The following is a 12,296-nucleotide window of genomic DNA, read 5'->3' as shown; positions in this document are numbered from 1 at the left end:
TTTAATACGAACCTTTAGATTAAAATGATACACATGGATACAATCTTAATCGTTGCACCATAAGGGTATTTTGGTCATCAAAATCATGATATGTCCTTATTTTATCATTTCTCAAAATCACAGGAGAGCCAGATGCAAAGAAGAACTTTTTTTGGACTAAAAGTGATATGGACCAAATCTCAGGGGGTCCAGATGAAAAATACCCTATAATTTTTCATCAATAAAGAGGAAAATGACTTATGATGCATGCCACAAAACTGTGGAAGAGAATAATATTTCGGTTATGCAAAGGTAAACAAACAGATGCAATGTACCTGTAGATCATAGATTACGAGAACGATCTGCAAATTATATTTATTGATTTATAAAATATTTTAACATAAATTCTTTTTACTAGTTAATTTGACAATTGAGAAGTGTTTTCAGGGGTGGTTAATGTATAAATTGTCACAGACCAACCTCTGTAACTAAATTTGATCAAGATCAAGTTTTAAGTTCACGTTTATTGAAGTTCTATACGAATTGCCAGCGACATCCAACATGAGGTGAAGGGTGTTAAAGGCTGCCCTGAGGCCTGAGCGCTCTCTCTCTCACACACGCACACGCACAGAAAAGCCGATTAATGTCATCTGGGCACTTGCCTCAACATTTTTTTTTTCTTTTTTAAACACTTGAATCAAATTTAAAGCAAAGAACACCGTCTGCAAAAGAGGGATGCACGACACATGAGATAAAATCAAACAAATCAAATACTAAAATTGACTAACATCCTGATTTGTACAGGCCTTCTTGAATCAAATATCTGAAAAGAATTGAATTTTTAGCAACATATCTCAGACGAGTGAAGACATATATATCATAAAAAAAAAAAAAGGTTGAGAGGGGAAGAGTCTGTAATTCAAGCAGTGTAAGGAAAACGAACGCTAGTCTTACATGTCATGGGCAAACTGATAGACATGACACTACAGGTGCCAAACTAATACTTGTCTAAGAAGAGCAGCACCCACCCTTCTGTGCAACAGGTTGCCCCTGGAACTGCACCGTTGGAGGCCTGGCATTGTTCATGGCAGGTTGGCTTGCCATCCTGCAAAGAATTGAATATGAGATGGAGTGATAATTAGGATCTTCTAGGTCAAACAACCCAGCATTCACACATACTCATGAAAAATAAAAGAAACAACGATGCAGAATTCTCAACTCAGAATTCAAATCACAGTGAATGACAAAAGACTAGAGCTGTTCAGATGCTCTTTTTCATGCCAAAACCCAGGATGCAACCACGAGTCAGATAGATGCTAGGAGATACCTGTTCTTAATCTCTGCAGCCATGGCCATGAAAGCCTGTTCCACATTAGTAGCACTCTTTGCACTAGTTTCCATGAATGGGATACCGATTTCATCAGCAAATGCCTTCAGAAAAGGAGATGAAAAACAGTCAGTGACAAAAATTCAATTAGAGAGGCTGGCCACACAGCAGGAACGGTTGGTGTCTTCCCCCCCCCCCCCCCCTTTTCCTCATAATACCTTCGCTGTCTCGTAAGATACAACCTTGTTGGCAGTAAGGTCACTCTTGTTTCCAACCAGAAGCTTATTGACATTCTCACTTGCATAGCGGTCGATTTCATTCAACCACTGTTTGACATTGTTAAAACTCTCCTGGTCCGTCACATCATACACCACCTGCCAAAGATCCAAACACGAAGCAACTTTGCTGATGAAAGATGAATCCTCAATGTAATGCAAGCATATACTGAAAAGATCAAAGAAATTACTGACTATAATCCCATGGGCGCCACGGTAGTAGCTGCTAGTGATTGTCCTAAAACGTTCTTGCCCAGCAGTGTCCCACTGTATAGACCAGAAAACCAAGTAGACAACCAAATGATCAAAATTTGAATTAGACAATCAAGATGATGGTATTGGACAACCAAACAACATTCTTGGGAAAGGGCTACTATGTCAAAATTGCAAGGAGGAAAAGTGCATCCCAATAGACTTCACATAACACTTACAAGGCAAAGGTGCACCATATGGTTATCACCTTCTTAACCCAAATTGGATGCCCTGAAATCTCATGGCCAGTGGAGGAAAACAGAATGGCCAGTTCATAAAAGCTAAAACTAAACTGCTGCAAGATTCATTATAATCTCTTGGAATTCTGACCAACATGAATCTGTTGATTGAATCAGATGAGCATTGCATGACTATACAAGTCTTGTTTAACTAGCAAGCATGGGATTGCCACATTGGACCAGGAAGCAAGGATCAATCCCTACAAGGGGCCTTAACAGGATGTATGCAAAGATATGATAACGCAAGAAAGGTAAGGGGTAATATGAAAGGAAAAACACCGATCAAAAACTCACAATCTGAAGTTTAATGGTCTTCCCATCCTGCTCGACAGTACGTATTTTCTACAACCAAAGTGAAAATAACCATCAGAACTGGCACTCAATCCAAAAGAGAAATTGAAAAGAAAAATAAAATGCATGCAAGAAGTAAGGTAACGGTAAGTAACAGTTGCTTACAAAATCAACTCCAATGGTGCTGATGTAACTCTCCAGATATGAATCATCCTGCATTCAAGAAATGGAAAGATGATTATGCAAAGACAAGCAAGCGTCCATGTGCCTGGGAATTAAAATAAAGTATAAAACTCTCAAACGATAAATCAAATAACAAACACATATACAATCAATAAGAAGATGAATGAAATCATCTCATATTCACACCTAACGAAGTTTAATCATTTTCACTTAATCACAGGTCACAAACGTATTTACAGAAAAGAACATCTATTGGCATGTTCCCACACATTCCAAGGAAACCATAAGAAAAACAAAAACCTTTTCAAGGATAACTTCATTAAATTTGAGATAAGGTATGCTACTTTTCATCAGATACAAAATGATGACTCTCTTCAGTTTTTTCCCCAGATTTAGAATGTAGTTGCTTCCACTTTTAACAGTTTTATGTTTTAATGCATGGATCTAACTTTCCCAACAGCAAGTGTTTTCAAGTTAATGATCCAGGCATGGTTGTCAAAGCGTCTGCCTAGGCGCCTAGGTCCATTTTTGGTTTTTGTTGCCTCTCTATTGCCTAGCCTCACCTTGTCGCCTTAACATCCATGGATCCAAGGGAAATGTTTGATAGGATGTGCTCAATTCAAGAGAGGAAGAACACAACAAAATCTATTCTCAGAAATAAAAGCTACCAAATGAGTTTCTTACTTACAAAATTACTTCGACTGATGCAACTACATTCTTTTCAACTTACTCACCAAAAACTGATTTGTTGACATAATATAAGAAGTCAATTTCAAAAGATATTAAAATCACACCAAAGAGAGCCTAATGTGATACCTAAATGGAATTGGCTTGATTCCATACTAACCAATGAAAAGCATAAAATGGTAAGACAAAAAGCTACATTAAGGAAAATCTCGGCCAACCTTCTATTTTGATTTGAAAAGAATCATCACTACATTACATCAGTGATCAAAACCAAAACATTGATAGCACTAATGCACCAAGAATTAAAAAGTAATGCTCAAAACCATGGCACTTGCTTTGGAGAGAGAGTAGCATTAATAGTATTAATTTATAATTACTCTGTCAATTTTAAAGTAGTTGGGATATTGCAAAACAAAAAGATCCATCCAGATTGGAGCCCAACTAAACTGCATTTACACTAAAATCAACAGACCTGAGTTTAGGGCAGGTTACATATATATCTTGGTTTATCCATCAGTCTCCAACAAGCGTCTTCAGCAGAGTAAATAAAATTGGCTGCCAAAAGGAGAGATGGATTTCACCATAGTTTAACCACTTAAACTATAGAGGGGGAAAATAGAAATGAAATAACGACTCCTTGCAATGCACACCTGACAGATAATGATACTTAACCCACTCCTAAGTCCTAACATTAACGACACAAAATCATTTTTCCTGTCCTTAGATCTCTTAATCTTTCAATTGGATTGTGATGATAGACATGCTGATCTATCTTGCATATTAAAAGATGTGACCAGAGGCTTCAAGCAATCTCCTAATTGAAAATGAACACAATTAGAAAAGGTAAATTGCAAATCGTGATCTGAACTCACAGCAAATCTCAAAAGCAGACATGACTTGCCAACACCAGAGTCTCCAATCAGCAAAAGCTTGAACAGATAATCACTGTAGAAGAAAGAAAAAAACTCATGATATAAGAATCCTAATGGCAAATTGAGTAGCAGAATAAAACAGTTCATTCACCTGAACAATTTTCCAAACTGTGCTAAATCTTTGATGTCATGAGAAAGAATAATACTAACGAAGAAATCCTTTTACATTGGTAAAATAAAAGAAAAACAATTCATTAACTGACGATCATCTATTCCTACATGTGACAACCCAATGTAATTTTGACTTGAACAATATTCCCAACCTATTACATCCTTTTGATGTCATTATTTAAAATAAAAAGTCAAGAAATCTTTTCAGTGTAAGACTGTTTTGTGATGATTTCTGTTAAAAACTTTGGGAGGTGACTTCTATTTAAAAATTGCTTGGTTTGATTTTTCAACCTTATTTCAGCGAAAGGGGAGTTGTAACCTAAGGCCTGGGCATTGAAACAGCCTTTCAGCAAAAATTGCTGCATATGGTAGGAAAATTGCCACACACCCCCCCCCCCAAAGGACATTGCTTGTGCAGAAGCCTCTGGCACCGCTTCACCCTTTTTTATTTCAGTGAAAGAGAAGCCAAGTAGAATAAAATATCTGAGAGAGCTGCTGTGAATAGGGTTACCCCACCTCCCAAGTATCTGGGCCAAAACCCAGACCCAAAAGGTCCAATTCAAGCTGCCCGAACGCCCTCGGGGTATTTTCGTAATTTTTTCAGCCCTTCTGGGGCTCAAGAAGGGCCTGGTTAAAAGCCCTCAATCCAAGGATCATGCTCTATCTTCAGTTATTGGATTGGAGTCTCAAGGGTTAGTTCTTAAGTTTTTGGGGTCAAAACACTTGGTCAAACTTAGAGAGTCCTGACTGGAATCTACATGAAATTAAGATTCCTTTTGGATAATTAGATCTTTTATTTCAAGATGAGTTCTTTATTTCAAGATGAGTCCTTTATTTTATGTGGTTGATATTTTACTGTAGAAAGGAAACCCTTATTGAGTCAAGTTTTGGTTTCTTTATTTGAGTCTTAAGTCTTTAGTGTAGGCTATAAATAGCCTAGTCTTTCATTGTAATGATTATTTGAACAAGACTAATTGACTTCAAGACCATGGTTCCTGTTAAGGGGGCCACAGCCACAGAGGATTTAAAGTCAAGACTGTTCTTAAAAGATCAGGAACAACAATCTCTCTAGCACTCTTCTTCCAGAAATTCCAGTAAGTTTCCAAGTAAGCAACCCCCAGCCCCCTTCCCTTCTCTACCCTACCATCGCAGGCCTCCCCTACCTCTTCCCCCTCAGTTGCAGCAACCCCCAGCCCCTTCCTCACCTCCCCAAACCCCCGCAAGACCCTCCCTGCTCTGCACATCCAGAAAACTCCTCCCACTTGCAGCCGCACCTTGGCAGCAGCTCCCCTAGGACCCCACAACACCCTAACCCTTCCTCTACCTCTTATGACTCACTCTAGCCCCTCCCCCATTCCTTGCCCCCCCCCCCCCCCGTGTAATCCTCTTGGCCTCTCTCTCTCTCTTTCTCTTCTTCCTTGCAGCAAACCAGAAACAGAAAAACAGGAAAAAGAAAAAGAAAGAAAGAAGGAAAGAAGAAAGAAAAGAAGAGAAAGAAACAAGAAAGAAAGAAAGAGAAAGAACAAGAACAAGTCAAGGAAGAAATAGAAGAGATCCTTCTCAAAGATCCAACCCATATTGATCACACATTATTTCATCCTTCTTTTCTATCAACCTTTGGAATAATATTAGACACTCAAGATCAACCATAAGGAATTTGTTAAAGCCCTAAACTTTTCCCCCACCACACCATCTAGTTTTGTTAAAACCTTACCTTACCCAAAACCTCCACATTTAGATACCAATCTTTATTAACCATATTATCCGATTAGATGATTGTTTTGCTGGTCTAAAGAAGTTTATCCTGGGCAATCCCTCAATTCTGAGGAATTCTTCCAATAAACCCAAACCCTAAAGTTGGGCTCACATCAATAGCCAAGTAGCAGCTTTAGAATTATTGTTTCATTTCATTTCACCTTTGCTCTTTAACGAGCACATGGTTAACTTGATGTTTAAGGCAGTAACTTCAGAATAAAAATGAACACACTATCCTCCTCCCCCAAATGCTCTCATCACCACCACCTCTGCTGCTACAATTACTGCCACAGACACCACAACAACCACCATCATCACCTCCTATGACCATCACCGTCGCCACTATCACTGCCACCACCATAGCTAGTCAGCTACCACAAATGTCACCAGACTCACCACCACTAACCCACCAAGACATTGCCACTATCCACTACAAACACCACCCCCTCCCAAATAGCTATGATGAATCTATCTTCAGAAATCGAACTACCAAAGGGGGTTTTTTTTATATATTCTGAAATACATGCAGAAAAAACAGATTTAAGCTATGACCAACAAATTAGTGGCTGTCTACTTAATGAAAGCAATTTGAAATTGAAATAGAAGTCATACCAAATCTGGCCTCAATTAAAAAGAAACAAAAAATGGTATCTTTCATTCCTATATACTAGATGATCAAACGTAATTTTGAGATTGAAACAAGAAAAAGAAGCCATTTTTTTCAATGTCTTTCTGTTACATCCCTATATTAAAGGTCTTTTATGGCATATGATGGATCATGAAATTAATAACAGCACTAAATAGGGATTAGATATCAAGATGAGAGGAAAGATGCTATAGAATCTAAGTCAATGGAAAATTTATATTCTGAATAGAACAGCCAGAATATTTGTTTATGTAAAGGTAATTATTAAAAAACCTTCATCATCTCAGTAAAGCCTACACCTCCATCCATTATGTTTGTCAATTATAAACATTGAACCAAATGCAAGCAAGAATCAAAACGCTGACTGAAGATCACAAGTGAGTTTCAAGTGAGTAAGGGGTTGGGAGACAGCTTTTATAAAAGCAGATGACTGTCGGGATTGGTTCTAGCATCACAATTCCGTCTACACCGTGTCATACATATACACTAGTCGTGCTTCAGCCATGCAAATCCTAATATCCAAAATATCCGAAGCTGAATCCCTAGTCTAACCCGTATATGTAATAGGAGAAGCACCAACCAGTGAGAAGATCAATAGGCTACCAACCGTGGTTCTGCTATCAGTTCACATCTGCCGTATTTCTGAAAAAGGTTCGGAAGGTACCTATGACAAGTGAAATCTACACAATAAGTAACAATTCCTAGGACTCCCATATAAGCAAGGGGCAGTACCATGACAAGAATAAGAGAATGGATACTGAGCATTATGAGAACCTAGGGAAGAGAGAACACGGGTAAAAATTAGAAGAGGACCGCTAACTCATCCGAAATTGAGGCTATCAGTGGGTGTTTGAGGGTCTAGATCACCTAAGAGGAGATTATTCTGATTCAACGTCAGCCATGACGGCCGAAACATAAAGGAAGGAAACATAAATGTTTAAAGTGAAAAGCAAACAAGCAACCATAATAATAACAAACAGAAGCAATAAAAACGAATCCCTTGATTTACAAACGCATCACAAAGATCTTAGTTTTCCATCCAGATCGCCTCTAAGATTCCCAATATAAACAAGAAAAAAAAATCATAAGCACTTCGATAACAAAAAAACAAGGGCGAACAAACATAGATCTTCAATAAAAGACATAGAAAGAACAAATCTAATTCCTCCACAGAGCAACAATCATAGATCTCGCTAACTGAAACGATATCCCTAACAAGTGAAGCAAGACGTCTAAGAAAATCCAAAATTTATCACAAATTAAAGGTTTTGAAGAAAAAAAATGACTATACAGGATTAGTGGAACTTACTATTCCTGATTCATGACTATATAGCGCTGATGAGAACTGAACAACAAGCAACGACGGCGAAAGAAAGGACTCCTCTGGTTCTCCGGCACGAATTTGAAGCGAAATCCGAATCTTCTCCGTTAAAGGTGAAGAGAAAGAGAGCTGTTTGATCAAAAGTGGATTCGAACTAAACAAAAAACCAGAGAAGAAGAAGAGTCTTTGGAGGCCGTGAAGGTCGGACGATATAAATAGAGAAGAAAGAGGTGAACATAAAATGATAAAAATTAAAATAAGGGAATAACTTAATTTACTTAAATACCCCTATGTTTTTTGATATCTGTCATTTTTGACTTTTTGACACATCACAACTCACAACCCTTACGCCCTTGATTCATTATTTAAATAGAAAACGTCTAAAGGAAAGGATTCTCTCCAGTTACTTGCAAAGTGCATTTGCAGCTGGAATTTGTTTTGTTACGTCAATCATTGGGGTGACTGGAGAGAAGTTTCCCTCACTCGATGAGATCCAAATTCTTCGAAGAGCAGGATCTCTAACTTGTTGAGATACTTTCGTGGAATTGCTTCTAAGAAGGGCCAATGGTAAGGTTGGCCCTGCAATTGGAGAAGAGATGAATGAGAATTTTTTTAATTTAGAGGAAAAAATAAATGGTAAAAGATCGAAAATTATTTTTATCTTTTATTTGAAATTACGTGTTATCCTCAAAAAAATAATTTGAGATTACCATTTTTTATAATTAATTGTTGGAATGTATTTGTCCTTTAAATTCAATTTTCTCACGTATTTTTGAGTATTGTAAAAATTCTGGCTCGATCTTGAATCATTGGTTAAACCAGGTCAATGACCTTCAATTGAGGGATCTGAGTTAATCGAGGGGGCTCAATCTTGTATCGTCGAGATAGTATGACAACAAAACAAGACAAATAGTCCACAACATACATACATCGATTAGGTAGGCAAACCAAGGGAAAACCAGTGCTCAATATCCTAGAGAACGTAATTGGAAAGGATTTGGACTCTAGAATCATGTTCTAAGTTCCTAACTAATAGGACACTCAGTGAAGATAAAACAATCTGTTAGGTTTTATATTAAAATCTATATTAAGTTTCAAAATTAGTTTTTGCATTTCTTTTATTTAATTGTTTTGTTTGTGTGTGGGACCCATGAGATAAGGGTGGTAATGAGGCACCATGAGTAAAGGAGGTCCTTCATGACCTTAGTTATGAGGTTTTTTTTGACATTGGTTATGAGTCTTAAAGGTCTTGATCATGGTGATGAGGTGGGCTTACTTGTAGGGTGAAATTTACTCAAATTCTAACTATTGATCTTCAATTATCACTTCAACTTTATAACCATTCATAGCCATTACCATGAGTGGGGTTATGGTTTTTGAATGGATTAAATCCAATTCATTCAAAAAAAGTGAATATGAGAGTTTATTCTCCAAGTAGTGGGGAGATTAGGTCAATGTGGTTTATTCTCATTAGTGGAGGAGGGACAAGCCTATTGATTCTCCATTAGTGGAGAATTGATTCTCCCCCCTTGTGAGGAGGTGTGTCATTGTGATTCAATGACCCAATTCATTGCCTTGAGAATCTCAAAGGGTGTAAGATGTGGTTTAGGCCTATATAAACCCAACTCTTCCTTGCATGTGGTGTGTAATAGAGACATTCCTCACACTTGCATTATTTGTGTTACAAAGTTAATTTCTTTCTTTGAGTTGATCTAAGTGTTGTGTTATAGCTTTTGGCTCCTTGAAGGGACTAGAATAACTACTTCATCTTCTAGTTAGAGGTTGTTTTATCTTGGAGGTGGTGATGCGAAGAACCCTTAGTAATAGGGTGCATCAATTACCTTAAGACAGCACTCAAGGTGTGACTCAACCTCTTTGAGCTGTGGTTCGTTCGATTCAACATCAAGCTCTCCAGATTGGCTATGGATCTTCATCTTTCAATTGTATTGCAATTTCATTTTTGTGTTTTGTAAAATTTGGAATACAATTACCTTAAAACAAGTTTAAGGTAATTGATTTTTGAAAGATCCAATGGCAAGTCTTGGAGATGAAGATTTCAACAAAGACGAGAACAACAACATTGAGGTTGTTGATGGAGTTAGCACCAGAGGAGATCCTTCAAACAATACTGTTGAAGGAAATGTCAACAAGCAAGGAGACGACACATTCGTTGGCCGAGATGGTATGAAAAATCCATTATATGCTACCCATGATTCAATCCCCACTAATGTAATTCCAACAGTGACAGATCCTATCCCGGATTTTGGTAAGATTTGGGTAAGATGAGGATTGTCACTGAGTTTAACAAAACCAAACAGTTTGGAGGTCAAAACTTCAAACGGTGGAGGCAAAATGTTGTTGTTTACCTTAGCCCAAATTGGGGTGACATTTGCCTTGACTGAACCCATGCCAGAAAAAAGTAATGATCCTATAAGGAGGGCAAAATGGTGGCTTGGATTCAAGCGGACTACCAATGCAAGAATCGAATTTTGAATGCATTATCTAATGACTTATACCATGTGTATAGTTCATTAGATATGCTTATTCAATTTGGGATGCTTTGGTTAAGAAGTATTCTCTTGAAGATTTTGATTTAATACTTAGTGGCTAGCTTTCTAAATTTTTCTATGAAAGATGGTGACACTATATCCACCCAAATTGATTTATTTCAAATTGTGGTTGGGAAACTAGCAAAAAAGAAAATGGTCCTATATGAAGAGTTTGTAACTAGTGCCTTGATTGAGAAACTTCCACCTTCATGGAATGCTTTCAAGATGTCTATGAAACATAAGAAGACAGAATTGACCTTAGATCAATTGGTTGTAAAGATCAAAATTGAAGAAAAAAACCGGTTCAAAGACAAAGATGAAAAAGACCTTGGAGAAAGTCGCTTAAAAGCAAACTTGGTGGAAACCAACAAGCAAAATAAGAAGAGGAAAAGTCATCAAGACTATGATGAGTCTTCTAAGAAGAAGAAATTGGATTGTTTTGTTCGTGGAAAGGTTGGCCATTTCAAAAAAGATTGTAGGTTCAAGAGGGGAAAAAACTAAAAATATGTTTTCCTTAGTGTTTGTTCTTAGTGTTTCAAATGTTGTAATTGAAAAGTCTAACATTTTTTTTTGTTTACTTTGTTGTTCAGTTCAATATTTATGATTTGTGGCATGGTAGGTTAGGTCATAGTAGTGTGAAATATATCACCAAACTATACAAGTTAGGAATGATCACCGATAAGGTGGAATCTCCCAAGGAGAAGTGTAAAACTTGTGTGGAGGCTAAGTTAACCATAATGCCTCACAAGACTATGGGTAGAAAGAGTGATCTCTTGAAATTGATCCATAGTGACTTAAGTGACTATAAATCATATGAGTCAAGGGGAGGAAACACAATTATGTTATCACCTTCATAGATGATCATTCTAGATATACCATGATATATTTGCTCAAATCAAAGGATGAGGCCGGAAAGGCATTTATATCTTACAAAACGAAAGTTGAAAATCAACTTGGCAAGATGATCAAAGGTTAGGATTTTATTGCTGGGTTGGTTTGGTATGGTTTTGGGGATGATGGAAAGTTTATGGCTTTCTATATAAACTTTCTATGGGGTAGTTTGGAGAGGAATCTTGTGTATGTTTATGTTGACAAAACTTATGGGATGTGTTAGGGTTTTCTAAAGGAGGTATGGAATAAGTTAGGGTTTTAACAAAAAAATATGGGTTGGTTTTGAGATACCAAAATTACTGTAGAGCTGAAAGGAGAGTCTGGGGTTGGGTATGGGTTGGTTTTCTTTCTTTCTTCCTTTCTTTCTTTTCTTTCCTGTTCTATTACTACTGCAAGATCCAAAAGAGGGCAGGGGGTTGCAGGGTTTAGGAGGGGTGGGGGTGGTTTCTTGGGCATGCTGCAAGGTAGGGAGGGGCCTATATGGGGCTGCAATGGAGGGGAAAGGGAAGGGGGAGAGGGGCTGGAATGGGAGGGGAGGGAGGCTGGGATGCACTAATTGGATCTTAGTGTTCAGGATCATTTACTATTGTTTTTGTTGCAAGAAATTTTAGAATCCGAATCCCCTAAGCCAACTTGAACCTGGTGAAGTAGACGGCGCACCTTCTTCTCAGACAGCACACCTTCTTATCAGACGGACCAATTCATCTGAGCATTGTGATTGTGGAGCAATTATAGGGCGCGCCATCTGAAAGTCCGTTTTGTAGTTACAGGTGAATCACAGTAGCTCAGATGGATTAGACCGTCTAATAAGACGGTGCGCCTTTTGCAGGATTTCTTAGTAGAAGGCGAGCCTTTTGT

At 37.8% G+C, this 12,296-nt stretch overlaps 1 protein-coding gene across 1 annotated transcript; it reads right to left on the bottom strand.

Annotated features, from left to right (window-relative positions):
* Positions 1 to 741: 741 nt before the first annotated feature.
* On the bottom strand, positions 742 to 8,205 carry LOC149029310 (ras-related protein RABD2a). Its single transcript, XM_089141477.1, has 8 exons — positions 7,987 to 8,205; positions 4,106 to 4,178; positions 2,529 to 2,576; positions 2,367 to 2,414; positions 1,777 to 1,848; positions 1,525 to 1,680; positions 1,307 to 1,410; positions 742 to 1,084 (listed from the first exon to the last, which is right to left on the bottom strand). The coding sequence occupies exons 1-8, from the start codon at positions 7,998 to 8,000 to the stop codon at positions 988 to 990; spliced, it is 612 nt and encodes a 203-aa protein (XP_088997603.1). The 5' UTR covers positions 8,001 to 8,205; the 3' UTR covers positions 742 to 987.
* Positions 8,206 to 12,296: the final 4,091 nt, after the last annotated feature.

Source organism: Hakea prostrata, chromosome 1, assembly GCF_041222555.1.
Source record: "Hakea prostrata isolate BN-2017 chromosome 1, UWA_Hpros_2, whole genome shotgun sequence".
Classification (NCBI taxonomy): Eukaryota; Viridiplantae; Streptophyta; class Magnoliopsida; order Proteales; family Proteaceae; genus Hakea; species Hakea prostrata.
The sequence above is the reverse complement of the archived record's forward strand: the minus strand, read 5'-3'. Positions and strand labels throughout refer to the sequence as shown.